At 55.4% G+C, this 20,629-nt stretch overlaps 1 protein-coding gene across 2 annotated transcripts; it reads right to left on the bottom strand.

Moving 5' to 3' along the window:
• Positions 1-9,336: 9,336 nt before the first annotated feature.
• BCL3 (BCL3 transcription coactivator) lies at positions 9,337-18,923 on the bottom strand. 2 transcript variants are annotated; one of them, XM_029213451.1, is made up of 9 exons: positions 18,561-18,923; positions 16,679-16,832; positions 12,266-12,374; positions 11,853-12,057; positions 11,660-11,748; positions 11,373-11,450; positions 10,587-10,754; positions 10,099-10,216; positions 9,337-9,961 (listed from the first exon to the last, which is right to left on the bottom strand). In XM_029213451.1, exons 1-9 carry the CDS (start codon positions 18,814-18,816, stop codon positions 9,774-9,776), a joined length of 1,365 nt encoding a protein of 454 aa, XP_029069284.1. In that variant the 5' UTR covers positions 18,817-18,923; the 3' UTR covers positions 9,337-9,773. The 2 variants fall into 2 exon arrangements, with proteins under 2 accessions (XP_029069284.1, XP_029069283.1); XM_029213450.1 differs by having other exon boundaries at positions 9,337-10,216.
• Between the last annotated feature and the right edge of the window lie 1,706 nt (positions 18,924-20,629).

Raw genomic sequence — 20,629 nt, 5'->3', positions numbered from 1 at the left:
GGGTGGCTTTGGTGGGTGGCGATAGGACTTCCTGAATGGGTGGGAATCGCAGGTAAGATGCCTGGGCCCCTTCTGGGAAGGGCTGAGGACTGGGTCCCAAGATAGCAGTGGAGGAGGGGTTGGGGGAAACCTAGGACTTTTGTTGGGGGCGAGAGTGGGGCTGGGAGTTTAGCTACCCAGACCCTGAAGGGGATGGGGTTGGAACGTGGCTTTCCTGGGTCGTGGCTCAAAGTTTGGGTCATGGGTCGTGGCATGGGATTAAAGGTCAGAGAGCTGAACTTTCTAGGAGGAAATGTTAGGGAAATATTGTGATCCTTCTGTCCCTGAGAAGGAACACAGCGTGCCCAGACCCGTGGGGCCCCTAAGAGCAGGAGTTGGGAGAAGGGTGTCTGAGGGAGCAGGAATTTGGTGACATAATTCCTGGGTCCCCACAGCAGGGGCCTGCGAAAAATCGGGCTGGAGTTGAGACACCCAGATTTCCAAAGGAGGTGGGGGCTTCTGGGTCCTCAGGGGATGAGGCGGGAAGATGGGGTTCATGAATGCTGAGGCCCAGGCGCGGCTGCTCAGCGCAGGGCTGGAGAGACGTGGTTCTCTCCCCAACCTGCGCCACCTGTAGCATCTCCCCAGCCAGGGCTGTGCGTTGGGCGGCCACGGCGCGGGGGCGTTGTGGGCCGGACCGTCCCTCCGCCCCCAAGGCATCCAGGCCACGCCCCTGGGCGTCCTGGCCACGCCCCGGCCAGGAGACTGGCCAAGTTCTGATTACAAATATGCACATACCTAGAGAATTTCCAATCAAAGAATAATAGTAATAGCTAACATTTATTAAACATTCACTCTCTGTCGGTCCTTGTGCGTCAGGCTTTACATTTTCTCACTGAATTCTCAAAAACTCTTTGAGGTAGGAGGGGGAGAGGGATGAGGATGAGAGATGAGGCTCCCATTGCACCCCACCCTCCTCCTCAGCCCCCATCCCCCATCTCTCAGAACCCGAGAATCCTTAACTTGTGGAATCTTCAAATTTACGTCTCAGACTAAGCGAAGACCCGGGCTTTGCCGTCAGGATGGAGGGGTCTGCCTCCCAGCTCCTTGCCTTCCTGCATCCTCTGAGCCTCAGTTTCCACCTCCGCGAAACAGGATGAAAACCCACTGGCCTGGCAAAAATTCAAAGTTTTGATTATACCAAGTGTTGACCAGGAGCTGATGGAAGTGTAAACGGACAAATTAGGTCGGAGAATAATAACTTGACAGGATCCATCAAAGCCTTGGCAGGGCAAGGCCACTGCCAGCTACCTCCTTCAGAGCCGTGGCTTGTAAACACTTTTGCTCACACTGGGACGTTATACACCTGAAACAAACAAGTTTCACAGGGCAATCCTTACCCCGACTATGTGCATGCGCTCTCGTATCTTCTATTCAATTTAATTTAATTTCATCAAAGGGAAAATTTTGTTTGCAACCCACGAAATTGATTTCACAACCCACTAATGGATCTTGTTGGGCAGGTTGTAAAATACTGCCCTAAGAAACTCCAAGAGACGTGTTCAGGGATGTTAATTGCAGCCTTGTCGGAAATGGAGAAAACTGGAAACAGGGCAAGTGTCCATCATCAGAAGCAATGAATACATTGTGGTATCCGTTCACAAAGGACTCCCACAGAGCAGTTCAAGTGAATGAACTGGACACACATTCCAACAACCTGACTCGTAAAAACGTAATGATGAGTGTACTGTGTTGAACAGTACCCCTCCCCCATTTGTGTCCACTGGAACCTATGAATGTGACCTTACTTGGAAATAGTTTTTTTAAAATTTTTTAAAAAATTAATTTATTTTATTCATTTATTTTTGGCTGTGTTGGGTCTTCGTTGCTGTGAGCAGGCTTTCTCTAGGTGTGGCAAGCGGAGCTACTCTTCCTTGAAGTGCGTAGGCTTTTCACTGCTGTGGCTTCTCTTGTTGCGGAGCACCGGCTTCTCATTGTGGTGGCTTTTGTTTGTTGCGGAGCACCGGCTCTAGGCGCGCGGGCTTCAGTAGTTGTGGCACGCGGGCTCAGCAGTTGTGGCTCGGGGGCTCTAGAGCGCAGGCTCAGTAGTTGTGGCGTACGGGATTTGTTGCTCCGCAGCATGTGGGATCTTCCCCGACCAGGGCTCGAACCCGTGTCCCCTACATTGGCAGGAGGATTCTTAACCACTGCGCCACCAGGGAAGCCCAGAAATAGCGTTTTTGTAGGTGTAACCGAGTTAAGATGAGGTCATACTGAATTAGGGTGGTCCCTAAAACCAATATGACTGGAAATTTGGACACAGACACAGGTACACCCACAGGGAGAAAGCCATGTGACGACAGAGGCAGAGATTGGAGTGATGCATTTATAAGCCAAGGATTGCTGGGAAACACCAGAAGCTGGGAAGCGGCAAGGAAGTACCCTCCCCTAGAGCCTTCAGAGAGAGCATAGCCCAGCCAGCACATTGGTTTGGGGCTCCTAGTCCCCAGAATTTTGAAAGAATAAATTTGTTGTTGTTGTTTTTTTGGCGGTACGCGGGCCTCTCACTGCTGCGGCCTCTCCCGTTGCGGAGCACAGGTTCCGGACGCGCAGGCTCAGCGGCCATGGCTCACGGGCCCAGCCGCTCCGCGGCATGTGGGATCTTCCTGGTCCTGGGCACAAACCTGTGTCCCCTGCATCGGCAGGCGGACTCCCAACCACTGCGCCACCAGGGAATCCCAAATTTGTTGTTTTAAGCCGCTGAGTTTGTGGTCCTTTGTTACAGCAGCAACAGGAAATTAATACAATAAGTTAAAAAAAAAAAAAAAAAAAAGCAAGTGCAGAAGGATTAGTACAACACAATGTTGTTTATACCAGGTAAGGAAACCTGCAAAGGGAATTCCCTAGCGGTCCAGTGGTTAGGACTCCGTGCGCTCACTGCCGAGGACCCGGGTTCAATCCCTGGTCAGGGAACTAAGCTCCCACAAGCTGCACGGCATGGCCAAAAAATAAAGAAAAGAAAAGAAAACCTGCAAAACCAATGCTCTATATTATTGGGGGATGCATCGTATGTGATAATAGTATGAAACCACGAGTGGTAATGTTGAGCATTAAATGCAGGACATGTCGAAGGAAAAAGATGGACTCTGAGGATACAATGGGACTACGATATCGTTAACGCTTTAATTAAAAAAAACTGTGCCAAATATGGCAAACTGGTTAAGAGTTCATATAGTTGCAAAGTGGATACAAAAGTAGTGGATGAAGGCTTCCCTGGAGGCGCAGTGGTTAAGAATCCGCCTGCCAATGCAGGGGACATGGGTTCGAGCCCTGGTCCGGGAAGATCCCACATGCCGCGGAGCAACTAAGCCCGTGCGCCACAACTACTGAGCCTGCGCTCCAGATCCCATGCTCTGCAAGAAGAGAAGCCACCGCAATGAGAAGCCCGCGCACCGCAAAGAAGAGTAGCCCGCGCTCGCTGCAACTAGAGAAAGCCCGCCCGCAGCAAAGAAGACCCAACACAGCCAAAAATAAGTAAGTAAAATAAATAAATTTATTTTAAAAAATCAGTGGATGATAAGAAAGATACTGAAAAATCATTATCAGTTAGGGAAATGAAAATCCAAACCACAAGGACATCCCACTTCACACCTGCCAGGAAGGCTATAATCAAAAAGACAGACAATAATAAGTACTGGAGAGGCTGTGGAGAAACTGGAACTCTCAGACAGTGCTGGTGGGGATGTAAAATGGTGCAGCTGCTTTGGAAAACGGTTTGGTAGTTCCTCAAAATGTTAAACATAGAGTCATTGTACGATCCTGGAATTCCATGCCTATGTATATATATCACAGAGAACTAAAAACATATATCCACACAAAGATTTGTGGAAACCACTTAAATGCCCGTCAAATGACAATGGATAAATGGGTAAATTAAACGCAGTATTCCCATATAATGGAATATTATCTGGCCATTAAAAGGAGTGAAATATTGATACAGGCTACAACGTGGATGAACCTCAAAAGCTTTATGCTAAAGTAAAAGAAGCCAGTGACAAAAGACCACATATTGTACGACTCAATTTATATAAAATGTCCAGAATACGCAAACCTATAGAGACAGGAAGAATATTAGGGATTGCCTAGGGCTGATGGAAGGGGGTTAGGGGGAAATAGGGAGCGACTACTAACGGGCAGGGGGTTTCTTTTGGGGATGAAGAAATGTTTTAAAATTGATTGTGGTGATGATTTCACAACTCTCTGAATTCACCAAAACCACTGAATTGTACACTTTAAATAGTTGAATTGTAGGCTATATACATTATATTTAATAAAACTGTTTATAAAAAGTGGAGGCCGGACCCCAGGGTAGCCACAAGAGGGCGCACTAAGCACAGATTTACCTCCTCCCTTGGGAACTGAGTTTCTCAGGCCCTGCCCGCAGACCCTGGCCACACCTTTGAGAATCTGGCCACGCCCCAAGGTTCTGACCACACCCCAGGATATGGCCTGTCCTTCATCCAGGCCACGTCTCTGAAACTTTGCCCACACCCCCAAGACCCTGGCCACACCCCGAGACCTTAACACACCCTAAAGCCCATGTCATACCCCAAAGCAGAGTCTGAAGCAGCGAATTCACACTCCCAACTCCCCAAGCTCTGAGCACAGATGCATGCACAGACTTAAATCCTCTTAGAAACACAGAGCCTTAAAACAATGACTTTCAATTTGCAAGCGTTCTTTTCTTTCTTGAAATCATTTTAAACTTATAGAAAAGTTGCAAGAATAGGACAAAGGTTTCATGTATACCCTTTACCCAGACTCATCAATTGTTAACAATTTGTCAATTTGCTTTATTATTTGCTCTCCCCCTCCCTCGAACCATTTGAGTTAAGTTTCAGGCATTCTACCTCTTTGCTCCTAAACACTCCGATGTGTATCTCCACGTACAAGAACATTCTCTTACACAGTTACAGTACGGTTATCAAAAGCAGGACAGTTAACAGTGATACAATACTAGCATGTAACACTGCAGCCTATATTCAAATCGCCACTTGTCCCCAAATTATCCTCATAGCAAACCATTTTTTCCAGTCCAGGATCCAATCTGAGATCATGTGTTGCATTTAGGTTTTTTTGTTTTTTTTTTAATTTAGTTTATTTATTTTTGGCTACGTTGGGTCTTCGTTGCTGAGCGCGGGCTTCTCTTTGTGGTAGCTTCTCTTGTTGCAGAGCACGGGCTCTAGGCGCGTGGGCTTCAGCAGTTGTGGCTCTCGGGCTCTAGAGCGCAGGCTCAGTAGTTGTGGCGCACGGGCTTAGTTGCTCCGTGGCATGTGGGATCTTCCCGGACCAGGGCTCAAACCCGTGTCCCCTGCACTGGCAGGCAGATTCTTAGCCACTGAGCCACCAGGGAAGTCCTGCATTTAGTTTTGATGTCTTTATACTGTCCTTCAGTCTGGTACAACCGCTCAGCCTATCTTTGTGTTTCACGAAGTTGACGTTTTCGATAAATCACAGGCCACTTCTTAGCTCTTTGGTAAGGTGTCTAGATTTGGGTTTGTCTGACATTTCCTTGTGATCAGATTCTGGTGGCAGGAATATTATAAAAGTGATGCTGTGTCCTTCTCAGTGCATGGTATCAGAAGGTACACGATGTTTGTCATCCCATTCTTGGTGATGAATTCCTTCGCTTGGTGAAGGTGAATTGTGGAATCCCGGACTCACCAACCCACCAGGTCAGTGTCTCCCCTTTCTGGGCCTCAGTTTCCCTTTCTGTAAAATGGAGGTGTGGCTGACTTGAGGGTCTGCTCACACACCGAACCAGCAGATGTGTTCTGTTTAGTTCTTATGCTTTTAAAAGCATTTTGGGGGGACAGCACCCACATTTAAGATTTGGCAGATTTCATGCAAGGCTTGAAAGAGATATTCTCTGACTGAGCATCTGGGTTTACTCAGGGTGGTGATAACAAGTGAAACTTTGCAACAGAGGCTGGGCCTCTGGAGCAATGCATTGAAAGTATGACTTCTGGCTCTAGAATGCAAGGACTTTCACAGGTGAGAACAGTTCTTGGTGGTGGTGGTTAAGGGGGGTGTTTAATTCTGGGAGGGCTGGGGGGGGGACTGGAGACCCTCTATATAGCCCTTCTCCCCTCTCCTTCGAGTCTCTCTTCAGGGGAAGGGGGCCGGGTGTGGAAGGACACGTGCCCAGTCCCAAGGTCAGGAAGCTGAGAGGGGGTTTCCATGTGTGGAGAGGCCAGATCCTTTATTTTAGAGAAGTAAGTTACCAAGGTCAGGGCCGGGTTCAGCTTTTGAACCGGGGGATAGTTTCTCACACACAAAGAGGCACATCACCTACAGTTTGGACCCACAGATACAAGATCTTGACACACACTCCAGGCTGGTGATGGGGCTGGCACCTATACTCTCATCAAATCCTCATCAACCCATCAGCCCTCAGACGTGGGCATTATTCCCATTTTACAGATGCGGAAACGGAGGCTCAGGGCCTGAAGTCGCCTGATCAAGGTCACATGGCTAGGGAATGGAAGGGCTGGACTCGAACTCAGTTCTAACTCCGGGGCCTGTGCTCTCAACGACACATCACCTGTTATCTTGCAGCCTTTCCACACACACATGCGTGTGCACACACAGAATAATAGGCACAACCACATACAACCTTCCTGTGAGTCAAGAGGGCCCAGCGACTATGAGCGTGGGTCTAGGAGGCAGGAGACCTGGCCTTGGATGGGCAACTTGCTCTCTCTGAGTCTCAGTTTTCTCATCTGGAATATGGGTGCCATCATGGTCAATACATGGCTGCTAATATTTGCTCCCAAACTGGTCACACAGTGTGACAGGGGACCAGACACAGCCACAAAGAATCGCAGACACCATAATGCAATGGGGAGTGGGTGAGGCTCACTCATTCTACCATCACTTCTCAGGGGTCTGCTCCGTGCCAGGCAGTGTGCTGGCTGCTGTGGGTAGGGCAGCAGGAGGAAACTGTCCTCCCAGGGCTCACGGTCTGCTGGAGAGACAGTCATTCATTGCACATGACCTTGCTCATGTGGTGGGATTATCACGTGGGAAGTTCTCACACACAGCTGCTTGCAGGGCCCAACAGTCACCCTCTGTAGTGGGTTGAGCGGTGGCCTCCCACAAAGATATGTCCCCATCTTTACCCCCCAAAACCTTTAAATGTGACCTTATTTGGAAAAAGGGTCTTTGCAGATGCACTTAAGGTTAGGATCTCAAGATGAGATCATCCTGGATTACCTGGGTGGGTTTAGGGCTAAACCCAGTGACAATTGTCCTTATAAGAGCCAGAAGAGAAGACACAGACACACAAGCAGAGGAAGCCATGTGAAGATGGAGGCAGAGATTGGAGAGATGCAGCCACAAGCCAAGGAATGCCAGCAGCCACCTAGGATCCTCCCCTAGAGCCTTTGGAGGGAGTGTGGCCCTGCTGACACCTTCATTTTGAACTTCTGGCTTCCAGAACTGTGAGGGAATAAATTCATTTTGAGCCATCTAGTTTGTGGCCATTTGTTACAGCAGCCCTAGGAAACCAACATGTCTTCCAAATCAGGCAGCTCTAGGGACACCATAGCCCAGAGGCAGCATCAAAAGCACTGGCACATGGCTTCCCTGGTGGCTCAGTGGTTGAGAGTCCGCCTGCCGATGCAGGGGACGCGGGTTCGTGCCCCGGTCCGGGAAGATCCCACATGCCGCGGAGCGGCTGGGCCCGTGAGCCATGGCCGCTGAGCCTGCGCGTCCGGAGCCTGTGCTCCGCAACGGGAGAGGCCGCAACAGTGAGAGGCCCGCGTACCGCAAAAAAAAAAAAAAAAAAAAAATTGGGCTACCCAGTCAGAGCTGCCCCAGAAGTGCGTGTACATGGATGTGTGTGCGTGTGTGTACACACACACACACACACCCCTAGCTTAGACGCAACAGTGTCTCCTAGGAAGACGTTAAGGCAGTGGGCCCCACAGATACAGCATGTTGTGGAGTCACCGCAGCAGAAATGTTCACAATCACCAAGACATACAAAGACCCAGAGGCCCAAGGAGGGCCCGCCAGACTGAAAAACCCACACTCAGCGTCACTCGGAAACACAAACACATGGTCACTCAAGAAGACCAATAGAATGGGACCAAGGTTGCCAGCTTCTCCCAAAGGACACCCCTTTCTCCAAGGCTGGAGGCACTGGGGGCTGACATGGGGTCCAGCCCTTTCTTGGGGGTTCCAGCTTGTCCTTGCCCCCCCCATTGTACATCCATCTTCCCTTCCCAACGGGCAAATCCCTGTAACAAATCACTTATCCACATACCCACCGCTTAGTGATGTTGCTTCTCTGATCGAATAGAGACTCCGATGATATTTACATCCTAACCCCTGGAACTCTGTGAATGTTACTTCATATGGCAAAAGGGATTTGGCAGATGTGAGGAAGTTAAGGGTCTTGAGATGGGGGAGATTATCCTGGATTATCTGTGGGCACCTGGGGGAATCACAGGGTCCTCCTAAGAGGGAAACGGGAGATCAGAGTAGATGTACAGATAGAAGCAAGAAGGTGCTGTGATACAAGGAAGGGGCCATGAGCTAAGGAATGCAGGCGGCCTCTGGGAGCTGGATAGTGCAAGGGACCAGATTCTCCTCTAGAGCTTCCAGGAGGAACCAGCTCTGCTGACACTTTGACTTTGGTCAAGTTGATTTTGGACTTCTGACCTCCAGAACTATAAGAGGATAAATCTGTGCTGTTTTAAGCTGCTGAATCTGTGGTGCTTTGTTACTGTGGTAACGGGAAATGAATGCAAACCCTGACTGATACGTAAGAGACGCGTCCAGACGGTCAAAAGTATATATGTATGTCAGGGGGGCCCTGGAGCCACTGAATCAAAATGTGACACACCAAGCGAGGCAGTCACATAGAAACAATCACACGATGACCGCAGGTCTCAATGTTAGGAACACTCACAAATGCTACACGCACGGAGACCCAGAGGCAACTGGCATCAACAGTTTACCACAGGTACACAATTGGGGGGAACCAGCTGTGGTACACAGGGACCCACAAACCGCAGAATCCTTCAGAAGCACACATACACACACATGCACTATGGAATCCAACAGGGTCCTCTGGAAAGATGTCACACTTCACGTCGTCCCCAGAAACAATGGCACAGTGACACAATGACAGAACATTTACAACACACCGTAAGTCCTAGAGTCGCCCACACATGTCACTGTCAGTCTGAGACTCACACAGAGTCAGCTGGATACAGCACCCAGGTGGGCACACACACAAACACACTTCCTCCAGACCTCCTCATGAAAGAGGCCTAGCAAAGCCAGGGATATGGTACAAAAATAGTTTATTACAAAAGAAATTCAACCAAAAAGCCTAATAATTTACATTGATATCAGTGCCTGGCTACAGCCCATCTCTCCCTCCTTACTGAACTGGGTAAAGGCCAGAGGGGAGGGCTGTTCCTTGGTTCCACCAGCTCTGGGAGAGGAGAAGGAAATGAATGATTGGATGAAGTTCCAGATGGGAGACCGGTGCCTGAGAATAATAGGGTAAGAGTCCCGGGCTGGGGGTGGGGACGAGATGGGGGAATATCCATGCTGAGAAGAGGGGGGCGGTTATGGGTAAATATATGTGCCTCTGTGCAAATCCTGGTCCAGAAGATTGGGGGGGGGCAGAGTGAGATCTTCACAGTTTCCAGGAGGGCTGACCCCATAGGGCAGCGAGGTCCCTCCTCATGAGTCCGAGATCTGCCCCCCCATCCCTCTCAGCTACCTCCTGGAGCTGGGGAGGGGGGCACCGGCCGGCCAGGGGCTCGGAGGACCCCGGCATAGGGCAGGAAGGTCGGTGGAGATGAGGCAGGAAGGAAAAAATTGGGGGGAACCATGGGGAATCCAGGGGGGTCCTTTGGGGGAGACTGGGAGGGCGAGGAGGGTGGTGATGCTGACAGAAGACCTGTGGGAAGAGAAGAGAGAGGAGGGGTGAGGGCAGCGAGAGGCTGGATCCAGGGAGAAGGGGGCTGGGGACCCCCACTCCTGGGTTCTGAGGGAGGGCGGAGCTGGGCTGCTGGAAGTTGGGAGCCGGTTTCTCACCATTGGAGCTGAGGCGGCTGCTGCTCTCAGGGGAGGTGGTGGCACTCCGGTCAGGGGAGGGCTCTGGCTGGCATGCAGGAGCGGCCCGTGTGGCCTTCCCTCTCAGGATGTCGATGACCTGTGGGGCGATGCGGGGGTGGTGTCATCACCAGGCCACCCCTGCCCACACAGCCCTGCTTCTCTCCATCTCTCCTAGCTCACGGGGTCTCCTAGCTCAGGGAGCACCGCCTCTTTCTCAGTACGTGCAGGGGGACAAGTCACTTCCTTTCTTTGCGCCTCAGTCACTCCTTTGTCTAGAACTCACACCCACGCCCTCAGGCTCACCGGCTCGCCTCCACGCCCTGGCACAGACGCGCACACGCCCACCGCCGCATCCTCTGCACGCACGTGCCCACTCACCTGTCACATCCGCGAGGACCGGCGCTCGGGCACAGACACCCCTGAAACCCCTGTAACCCCCGCCGCCACCAGCGCGCACACTCACTCACCCGGCGGCTGCGCGCCACCATGAGCGGCGTGTCGTTGTGACAGTTCTTGAGGCCGCTGTCTGCGCCGCTGCGGACCAGCGTGCGCACGAGCGGGAGGAGCCCGCGGCCTGACGCCGAGTGCAGCGCCGAGCTGCCCGAGTACATTTGCGCGTTCACGTTGGCGCCGTGCTGCGGGCGGGGAGGCGCGGGTCAGGACCACCGCCAGGTCCCGGTGGAGGGCGGGGGGGGCGGAACCCAGGGGGCGGGGCTACAGTGAGGGGCGGGGCCGGGCGTGAGGGTGGGAATCACAACCTGGGGCGGGGCCAGATCGGGGTTGGGTGATAGAAGGGTAGAAGTTGGAAACAAAGGCGGGACAGAGCGGGATTGGAGGGGCGGCGCCGAATCAACCGGAGCAGGACTCGGCAGCCCCGGCCAAAGCAGGGGCGGAGTCAGAGAAGGGAAGGGTCCAGAGTCTGGGCCTGATCCTGGACGGAGTCGGGGAGGAAGGACAGCGCGGGGACAGGGCCAAAGCCGGAAGGCAGGGTCAGCAAGACTCTAGATGGTTGGGGCCTGGGACGTTTTGGGGCCGGAGGAGGAATGGGAGAAGACCCGGGACTAGTTCGTAGCCTGGAGGGGTGAAGTCCTAGGGTTGACAGAACGAGGCCTAGAAGGAAAGGTCGGGGCTGGAAGCGCAGCAAGAGCAAGAGCCAGAACTGGAAGGCGGCGTCGGTGGCAGGGATAGGGCGACAGCCGGGTGGTGTCAGAGGAAAGGGTGGGCGAGAGGCCACGGGCAGGGGCCTTACCCACCTGTAGCAGCAGCTGCACCATGCTAAGGCTGTTGTTTTCCACGGCGTGGATGAGTGGGGAGCGGCCGCTCTTAATGTCCTGCGGCAGGGCGGGAAGGTTTTAAGCGTCTCCTAGCACTGCCCAAACAGCCGGCGGCCCGCATCCTAACCGCTGGGTCCAGCATCTCAATCCCCTTAGATTCTTCAAGCCCCACCCCACCCATTCGGGCTCTCTCCCACCCAAGCCCCGCCCCGTTGGCCCCGCCCCTCTGCTCCTCTTGGCCCCTCCCCCGGCCCAATCGCGCTCACCACCGCGTCGATGTCCGCGCCGTGCTCCAGCAAGAGCAGCACCGCTTCTTGGCACTCGGTGTTCACGGCCACGTGCAGGGCGGTGAGCCCTGAAGGAGAGGGAGGCTCAGTTAAACCTGGGCCTGGGGCTTTGCAGCCTCAGGACTCCAGGTCCTGCCGGACAGCCCCACCCCGCGCCCGGGTAGATGCTCACCGTCGTAATTGCGGGCCTCCAGGTCCATGGTGCCCCCGGCCGCGCTGTCCAGCAGGGCCCGCAGGCAGGCCGGGCTGCGGTGCTCGCAAGCTAGGTGCGCTGCCGTCTGGCCGTGGCGGTCCAGTGCCATGGGGCTGGCACCGGCCATCACCAGGAGCCGGACCACAGACGGCAAAGTGGTGATCACAGCCAGGTGTAGCGGTGTCTGGGGAACAGAGACTGTGAGGGACCCGTTCCCTGCCCTGCGTCCCAGTCTGCCTTCCTCAGAATTCCTGAGTCCTGACCCCCAGTTGTAAGTCTTAGGCAGCAACTAGAAATCTGGAGCACCTCGTCCCTCAGGTTCAAGAGTCAGGGCCCCCAGCTCTTCTTCCCGTAGGAAACAGAAGTCCGGGTTCCCAGACCCCCAGCCTCACCTGCCGGAGGTGGTTGTAGATATCCAGCTCCCGGCCGCCATGCTGGAAGAGGTTGACTAGCCGATGCACAGCTGGTAGATTGCCCTGCACCACCGCAATGTGGAGTGGCCTGGGGGTGGAGGATCACAGGCATTAGAGGCTGGTCACCTCTCACCCCCATACTCTCAGCAGTGCTAACTCCAAAATGCGCAGGATACTTTAGAAGTGTCTCTAGAATCCAACCACTGCTCCCCACCCCCACTCCCTCCATCCTGTCAGGCACCACCATCTCCCCTCCTGGACTGTCCCCTCCTCGCTGGCCTCCCTGCTTCCATCCTGCTCTACTGTCTGTCCCTCACATAGCAGCTAGAGGGACCCTTTTAGACCCTAAGTCAGGTCATGCCCCTTTTCTGCACAGAATCCTCAGAGTAAAGTCCTCACCGTGGCCCACAGGCCCTGTGTGATCTTGTTTCCTGCTCTTCAATTCCTTTTGATATCATCTCTGTCTACTCTCCTCAGCCCACTCTGGCCACTAGCCTCCTTGGTGTTCCTCAAACATACCAAGCATGCTTGCCTCCTAGGCCTTTGCACTGGCTGTTCCCTCTGCTGGGAAGAGTCTTCCCCCCATACCTGCAGGACTAGGTCCCCTCATTTGGGCCTCTGCTAAAATGGTACAGCAGCGGCTCCCTCCCCCACCCCCGGCTTTATTTTCCTCCAGTTCATCACCTGATGTGGTACACTTTACTTGTTTCCTGTCTGAATCTCCCCCCATAGAATGTCAACTCCACCAGGGTAGAGCGTTTGGTGTGCTTCCATCACTGCCCAGTGCCTAGGACAGCGGCTGGTGCTGAGCAGGTGCTCCACAAACACGCTCTGAATAGATGAGTCCCTCTCAATGATCCCTGGCCATCCTTGAAGCTGGTAACCACATTCCCACCCCACTCAAGGCCACAGTTTTCTCTTGTGGAATAGGTGGGGATGAACTCGATACCACCATCAAGGTCTCCATCAGTGGTGACTGGAGATCACGGTCAGCCTCCATCCCAAGAGTATGTATGTGGAGGAAGTTTTGCCCAGAAGGGAGGTGGGACAAACTAGTCACTGTTTGGGAAGCTGGACTGCGCAACCCAGGTCCCCCCCACCCCCCACTTCTGGACTGAAGGACTCATTCCCTCAGCTTCTGGGAAGGTTGTCAGCTCTCAGCTCTCTCTGGGAATTACCCTCCGCTGAAAAGAGCTGCTTGCCCAGGTCATGGGGGTGAGGTGGGTAGATGCCACCCAATGGCATCCAGTGACTGGTCCGTGTGGGTGTCGAAAGCCTGGGCTTCTGGCCCCAACTCTGAAGGCCACTCCAGCTGCAACATTCCCTGTGGGATAACTGAGGCCCTGATGAAACTACGTAGCAGCTCAAATTCTCCCTGTGCGCAGTCCTGCTTCCTCCATCTCTGTAGGCACTGATCTGGATAACACTTTTCAATAAACTTCCTGCCCCTTCCCAGGGCCCCGAACCTGGAAGAGCTGAGAGCAACCTGGGACGACTGTATGGGGTGGGGGACATTAGCGCTGAGGGCACAAGGCTGACTGGAGGTACACAGTCCCTACAACCTTTCTTTAAAGGCCATTTTCTAGAGCAACTTCTTTCTCACCCACCACTGCTTACTGACAAACCAGAGCGTGGCTAAGAGAGGTGAACAGCGGTTCTCCCAATTGTGGAATCTGCATCTAGAATCCAGCTCCCTAGGTACTGGAGGCAGAGAAATCCTGCAGCCCTGGGGGCTTTGCCGGGGCTGAGTAGGCCGGGGTTGCAAATTGCGTTACAAGTCTCTCTAGCTGTGCGGCTAGGTGGCCCTTTACAGCCTCGGGTTTCTCCTCCGTAAAGTATGGTCTACAAGAACGCCCATCTCCCAGTAGGAGATTATGCAGGTGTAACGCTGAACCTGGATCCTGAGCCGAGAAAGCCAAATTTAAAAAGAAACCTTGGGGGAGGGGTCGGAGCTGGGCCAGGGCCCCCTTGGGAAGGGCTCCCTCCCCTCCCTGCATCTCCCAGGACGCCCGGCCTGGGTCCCCTTCGGGGCAGGAGGGGTTAAGTGAGGGCAGAGGGAGAAAATTATTTCAGAGAAACCGTCCAGGCCTGAGTTCCCATAAACGCGCGGGCCGCAGGGGGTGGGGCGGGGCTGGAGGAAGTGGGGACGGGAGGGGCGGCCCAGCCCTCGGACTTCCAGTAACAGGTCTGCTGGGCGGGGCTCCGCTTCCTGCTCCCGGGGGAGGGAAGCCTGTCCCGTCGGGGATCTACCCCGGCCACCCGGACACCCCAACTTCCATCCTCGAATAGGGCGGAGAGGGAAGCCTAATCCAAAGCGATCTAGTTACCCTGGGGGTAAGGGACCCAACTTCTCCAGCCAGAGGACCCCTCTGGAACTCCACCCTCCAGGGCTCCGACTCCAGCTGGCTCCCTAACCCCCACATCTTGGCATCCATCCCCAAGATCTCTTGGGACCCGGGAATACGGTGCCCTAACTCATTGCGGATACGAACTTTCCCCTTCCCTCCGAGTTCTAGATCCCCAAGCTGCCCTGCCCGCTGCTCCTTACCCGCTCAGGGGTCACGGAAGGCAGTCCCCCAACCTCTGCTCTCTGGGACTCAGAACGCGTTCCCCCCTCTCTTGGAGACCCAGACTTCCATCTCCCCAGTGCCTCCTGACTTCTTGGTGGCGGGGGGTGGGGGTGGGGGGTGGGGACTTTGTCCGAATGCCCTGAGATCTTACTCCCCTGAATCCCTAGAAGTTCAGCCTCCCAACCATAGCTTTGCCGTTCTGGGGACCCAGACCTAGCGTGTCCCCCCTCCCCCGCCCCCGCCTGGCCTGTGCCTGCTGCCCATTCCGGTAAAGTCTCGGCCCCAGCGGAAGGGGTTAAGGTTAGAGGGAGCGCCAGGAGGGGGAGGCTGTGAGTGAGTGACGGGTGCTGACGTGGGGGAGGCAGAGCAGCTGGGCTGCGGTCAGGTTCTGCGGGAAGGGATTTCCCCCAACAGGCAGCTGAGGCAGAAGTGTTTGCTTTGGGGGAGAGCGGGGAGAGCGGGGAGGGCGGCTGGGGTGTGGGGCTGGAGACTGGTGTGCCAGGTCGCCTCTGCACCCTGCTTTCACAGGTTGCAAACAAATCACCCCTGGGGACAGATACAAATTAAATCTATTTCACTGATGACCCCAGACGTACCCAGAGTGGGCGGGAACTAGCTTTACCCAGCCCTGTATATGTATATCTCAGGTACTTTCTCCTGCTTGGGTTCACAAGGATAAGTCCACGACAACCCTGGGAGCTCTGTTCAACCAACCAAAAGCCACTCCCATGTACTGAGCACCTACTGTGTGCACCCGGCTCCGTTCTATGCACTGTTTGTATGTACATCACCGCACTGAATCCTAATTGTGATTATGAGCCCGGATTTCCAAACAGGGAAACTGAGGCTCGGGGATGTGAAGTCACCCAGGAGCCAGTGGTGGAGGCCCCCCCCTTTCCTTGTAGAAATAAGCTTGTCCATCCCATCTCCACCTGTGGTTTCCAGTCCCCAAACCCCAGTCCCAGACAATGGCTTTATAGAAATCATTTCATTTCTGCCTCACAGAGACCCTCATCTTATGCTTCCTGTTTTTACAGGGGGAAACTGAGGTAGAGAGGGGTGAGAAGGTGGCCGGCTGAGATTCAAACCGAGGTCGATAGAATAACAATAACCATGGCGGTCAAGTATATCGAGTGTTTACTGTGTGCTAGGCCCTCCCATGCAGGATTTCCCAGCAGCTTCACGCCGCTCAGAAGCATGGCCCCTCAAACGGTAGATGATAAAACCATGAGATTTGGGAAGTCAACTTAAGGGGTCGTCAAATTAATTTAGTGGGCTGTGACCAGGAAACAATGACATAAGACTAGAACAGAAAATCCCAAAGTAGATCCCAAGTCGGAAGGGTGAGCGTTGTTTTGTTCTGTGCAATTTTTATTTCAAGTTTATATGTGCGTGTATGTGCTGGGTTTAGTAAAAAGCAATAACGATAATAATACCAGTAATTAGTACATATTGAACAGGCAATCTGCGAGGCTCAGTGCTAGGAGTTTAACACGTATAGTTCGTATAATAAATTGGTCAGTGAGATGTCTTCCTCCTTTTGGGATTTTGATAAAACATTTGAAGCCCACTGCTCCAAAAACATTCCTGGGAGGTAAGTGCTCTCAGGGTGCCCAATTTTTCAGAAGAGGAAACTGAGGTCCAGAGAGGGAAAGGGGCTTGCTCAGAGTCACACAGCAGTGGAGACAGGGTTCTAACTCAGGTGCAGGTAACTTGAAAGCCCACGCTGAGTGCCCCTGTGCTGTGGTGGGTGGGTGAGGTGGGTGGAAGGTTGGTCTCCCCACTCCCTACTGCCCTCCATGAATGGGGGACTGTCACTCACGTGTCTCCGTCCTCGTCCGCATGGGTGGCCATGGCGATGTCAGCCGACAGGGGGTGTTCCATGGAGCACATCATGGGGTACAGGGGTGTAGGCAGGTTCAGCAGAGGAAAGGGGGAGCCCATTGTTGGGGTGGGGTACAGGGACAGTAAAGGTCCTGGGCAGAGAAAGGACATGTGTGAGACCAAGCCCACAGATCCTCAACCCATCCTCCACCTCCCGGCCTTCGCTACTGCGTGTCACCCGCCCTTTTTCCCAGGTCCCTTTTGCATCTCCTACTGAGTCCTCAAGGTGCAAGACAAACTCCTCTACCGCATCCCTCCTCTGGGCTCCCGCAGCTTCCCCCAGCCCACCCCCCGCCCCAGCCCAGGACACTCTCACTGTCACATCTTTACTAGTGTCCGATGCCCCATCTCCCACTAGGCAGAGAGTCCCTTAAGGACTGAACCCCCATCATCACTCAGCAGGGGGACCTCAGGGCCTGTTTGCTGAGTGAATTTGTGGCTGAGGGAGGTAAGGATGGATGAAGCACTGGATGTAGGGTGTGGGGTGAATGTGTACAGAGTTTGGGGAGAGGGAATGGTGCCAGAAACATGTTCAGATCAAAGTGTTGGAAGGGACCATGGTAGCAGGCAAATCCATATCCACCCATCACACAGATGGGGAAAACTGAGGCCCAGGTTCTCATCGGGGGAATAGGGAAAAAGGAGAAGGCTGTGACCGGCCTCCTGATGCACAGCTTGAAGCTGTACTCTGAGGGGGTGGAAGGTGCAGAAACTGGGCAAAGGTCTGGAGGCACTAGGCATGGGGTCTCTGCAGCTCTGAGGGTCACTCCGAGATCGTGAGGTGGGCACAGCTGTGGGAGGGGCCAACCCCTCCTGGAGGTCAGGGATGAAGACAGGATCCGGAAAATGGATTTTGGCCTTCTCTGTCATCTCCTGGTCCTTGGGGGTTCCCATTCCTGAACCCCCAAGTTTCCTGGTCCTTGCACGTCCAATACCAGGCCTTGACACCCTGAGGCCTTCTGCCCAGAGACCCGTGAATCCTTCTTCCTGGCTCTAAATCCTTGAGTCCCAGAACTCCCCACTCCTGCCCCCAATTCTTAGACTGAGCCCAAGCCCCCTAAGGCCACCTGACCTTGTGACCCCAGCGAAGACACTGGTCACTCGCAAGCACACAGAACTGGGTGCTCAGAACCCCAGATCTCTGGTCTGCTGGCTCCTTAAGGACCCCTGGTATCTGGATCGGTTTCCTTGGGTCCTTGTGATCCCAGATATTGGGGTGCTCAGAACTCCAACGCCATTCTCCTAATTCCCATCGTCTCCCGATATCTTGGTTCCCGAGATTTTGACATCCGGGGATCCTTAATATCTGTCTCCTTAGAACCCCAGTCTCTGTTCCCCTGACTTCCTTTGACCCCACATATAGTTCGGGATGCCAAGACCCCAGTTTCTTGGGTCCAAGTGCTGATTCCTTATAACCCTAGATATCTGGGTTCTGAAGAGTTTATAATTCTGTATTCCCGGGGCTTGATTCCCTGAGAACCCATTTCTGTACTGCTGGGCACTGTCTCCTAGCTCCCTATATGTGGCACTCGGACCCTGGGCTCTATCCCTCAGGGCCCCCTGACACCCAGCCTTCCTACAACCCCGATACCTGTGTTCCAAGGCACTGCTCCCTGAAGCTCCCATATCTGCACCCCTGGGACCTCAGGCTGTGCGCCCAGCTCCCCAGGAACCCCATATCTGTGCCCTTGGGACCTTGGCTTCTGTCCCTCATCTGCCCGAGGCCCCGTATATTACGTCGGAGCTCTGCCCCTGGCTCCGGTAGTGACCCTCTGCACTGCCTGGCCCCCACCCGGCCATGACCCGCGGAAGCCACTCACCCTGGTAGTAAATTGCTTCTGGCCGGGCCAGGCCGTGGGGGGGCGCAGGCACCACTGGCGTGTCTAAGCCACCGCGGAGGGGATCCGGGGGGACGATGGGGCCCGCAGCGCCGCGGGGGGCGGCGGGCTCCGGGGAGGGCGCACGCAGAGGGCGCTTGCGGAGCGGCAGCGCGGCGCCTGGGGGTCCGGAGGCCTTGGGCCGGGTACGCAGGTCCACAGGCCCCTCGTCCATGGTCCCCGCGGGGCATCGGGGCATGGGGCCGCCGGGGACGGCGGCCGAGCGGGCGGCCGGAGTGCGGCTGGGTTGGCGGCACGGGAGGGTGGCTGCGCCGAGCGCCGGGACTTCCCCTGCTGCCGGCTGAACTGAAGGGACTTTTGTCGGCCCGGGCGGTGCCGACAGCCTGCCTCCCCGCCCCCGGCCCCCCCGGGGCCACCCGTCCGCCCCAGGGGTTTCCTGGACCCGCCGCCGCTCCCGCCGTCCCGCGGTGCAGCCTGCAGAGCGCCCCGCCCGCGCCGCGCCCCGCGCCCGCCCCCTCCCAGCCCCGCGGCGCCCGGAGCGGCCGGGTCTTGGCGTGGGGCGGGGGGTGGGTGGGAAGAAGGCGGGGTCGCGGGTTGCGGGGTCCCCACCCCTGCGGCTGCGGGCGTCAGGCTCTGTCTCCGCTTTTTTGTCTTTCTGGCTATAGGCCTCTGTATCTCTTAGTCTGGCTTTCGGGTCTGGATAGATGTCTCTCTATCTCTGTGTCTCTGTTCTCAGTGTCTCTGTCTCTATCGTCTCTTTGCTTCCCTCACCATCTCTCTGTCGCTCGAGTGCTGTCTGCTTTCAGCCTCTCCTCCAGGGAGGCAATTCCCTGAGGCCCTGGGGTCGCTAAGACGCGGGTTCGATTCCCTACTCCTACTTCCTCGCTGGGTGACCTTGACCAGGCACTTCCCTTCTGTGAGCCGTTTCCTCCTTTGTGGGAGCGAAAAGACGCACCCGGGGCAGGGACTACGCTCCGCAGGCGCCCAGGCACTATCCCCCAGCCTGCCCTGCCCCCATCTCTGCCTCCTCCTGTGCCTCCTCAGCGTTGGGTCTGAACTTCGTTGGGGGTGGTGTTCGGTGGGGAGTGCGCAGGGAAACAGTGAACGTGTTTCTTCCCGGCGGGGTCCCTGCACCCAGCCGGAGCCGCTGGGCACAGGGTGGGTGCTCCGGGAATCCTCGATGCACAGAGAAAGAAAGAGACGTGGCGAAAGGGGCATGGAGGTCGTGAGAGACTAAGGAGGAGGGAGACGGGGACATAGCAAGAGCCGCAGGGCCGCAAGACCAGAGTCACAGCGACCAAAGCCCGGGCCCAGGAGGCGGGGGCCGTCTGGCTCCCCTTCTGTCCCGCGTCCCGCTCCCATCCCGGGCGGGGTTGGTGGGTGGGGAACAGGCCCGGCTGGTTGGGGGCATGACTCAGAGGCAGGCAGGAGCTGCGGGCGGCTGGGCGGGGTGGTGTAAGCGGGGGGAGGGAAGGGCAGAGGCGGGCTTCTCCCGTGTCCCCTCCCCGGCCTCCCTTCTCCCCGCCCCGGGGAGGGGCCCCAGTCGCGCGGGGCTTTCCCGGATTTCCCTGGAGGCGGGGCCGTCGCTGGGGTTGAGTGCCGGTCACGGAGTTACCGGAGGCGGAGCGGAAGGCTTTGGGGACCTAAGGGGGCGAGGGAATGGGTGCTGCACCTCGGGTCTGTCCAGGCGGCTCGCAGGGTCTCCCTGGTTCTGTGTGTCTCCCCATGTCTTTGCATCTCCATCCCTGGCCTCCCTCTCTCTGTCTCCAGCCCCGTCCCACATTTTTGTCTCCCGATCTCTGGCTGCGCCTCGTCTCCCCTTCCTGGGACCCTGAAAATGGGTGTGGGCCCCCGGTTCTCAGAAAGGGACTTTGCCCAAGACTGGGGCCCCACCCCAGTGGATCGTTAACCGGGATGTGAGGAGCATCTGTGGGCTGACAGAAGCCTCACCCTTTTCCCCCTTCTCTCCTTTCTGCCTCTCTGGATCTCCCCCTCGGCCGCCTGTAATGGGAGAGCATCTGGGGGCAAGACCTGGGTTCAAGTCCCACTTC

Source organism: Monodon monoceros, unplaced genomic scaffold (assembly GCF_005190385.1).
Source record: "Monodon monoceros isolate NGI ecotype Baffin Bay Population unplaced genomic scaffold, NGI_Narwhal_1 Super_Scaffold_10, whole genome shotgun sequence".
In the NCBI taxonomy this organism is placed as follows: domain Eukaryota; kingdom Metazoa; phylum Chordata; class Mammalia; order Artiodactyla; family Monodontidae; genus Monodon; species Monodon monoceros.
Note: the sequence above shows the minus strand (reverse complement) of the source record. Positions and strands in the feature narration are given on the sequence as shown.

Coding starts and splice junctions, on each gene's coding strand:
- BCL3 (XM_029213450.1), bottom strand. CDS start 18,816: ATGCCCCGATGCCCCGCGGGGACCATGGACGAGGGGCCTGTGGACCTG. Junction 11,749..11,852: donor GGAGGCCCGCAATTACGACG/GTGAGCATCTAC, acceptor CCTCTCCTTCAG/GGCTCACCGCCCTGCACGTG. Junction 10,217..10,586: donor TGGTGGCGCGCAGCCGCCGG/GTGAGTGAGTGT, acceptor ATCGCCCCACAG/GTCATCGACATCCTGAGAGG.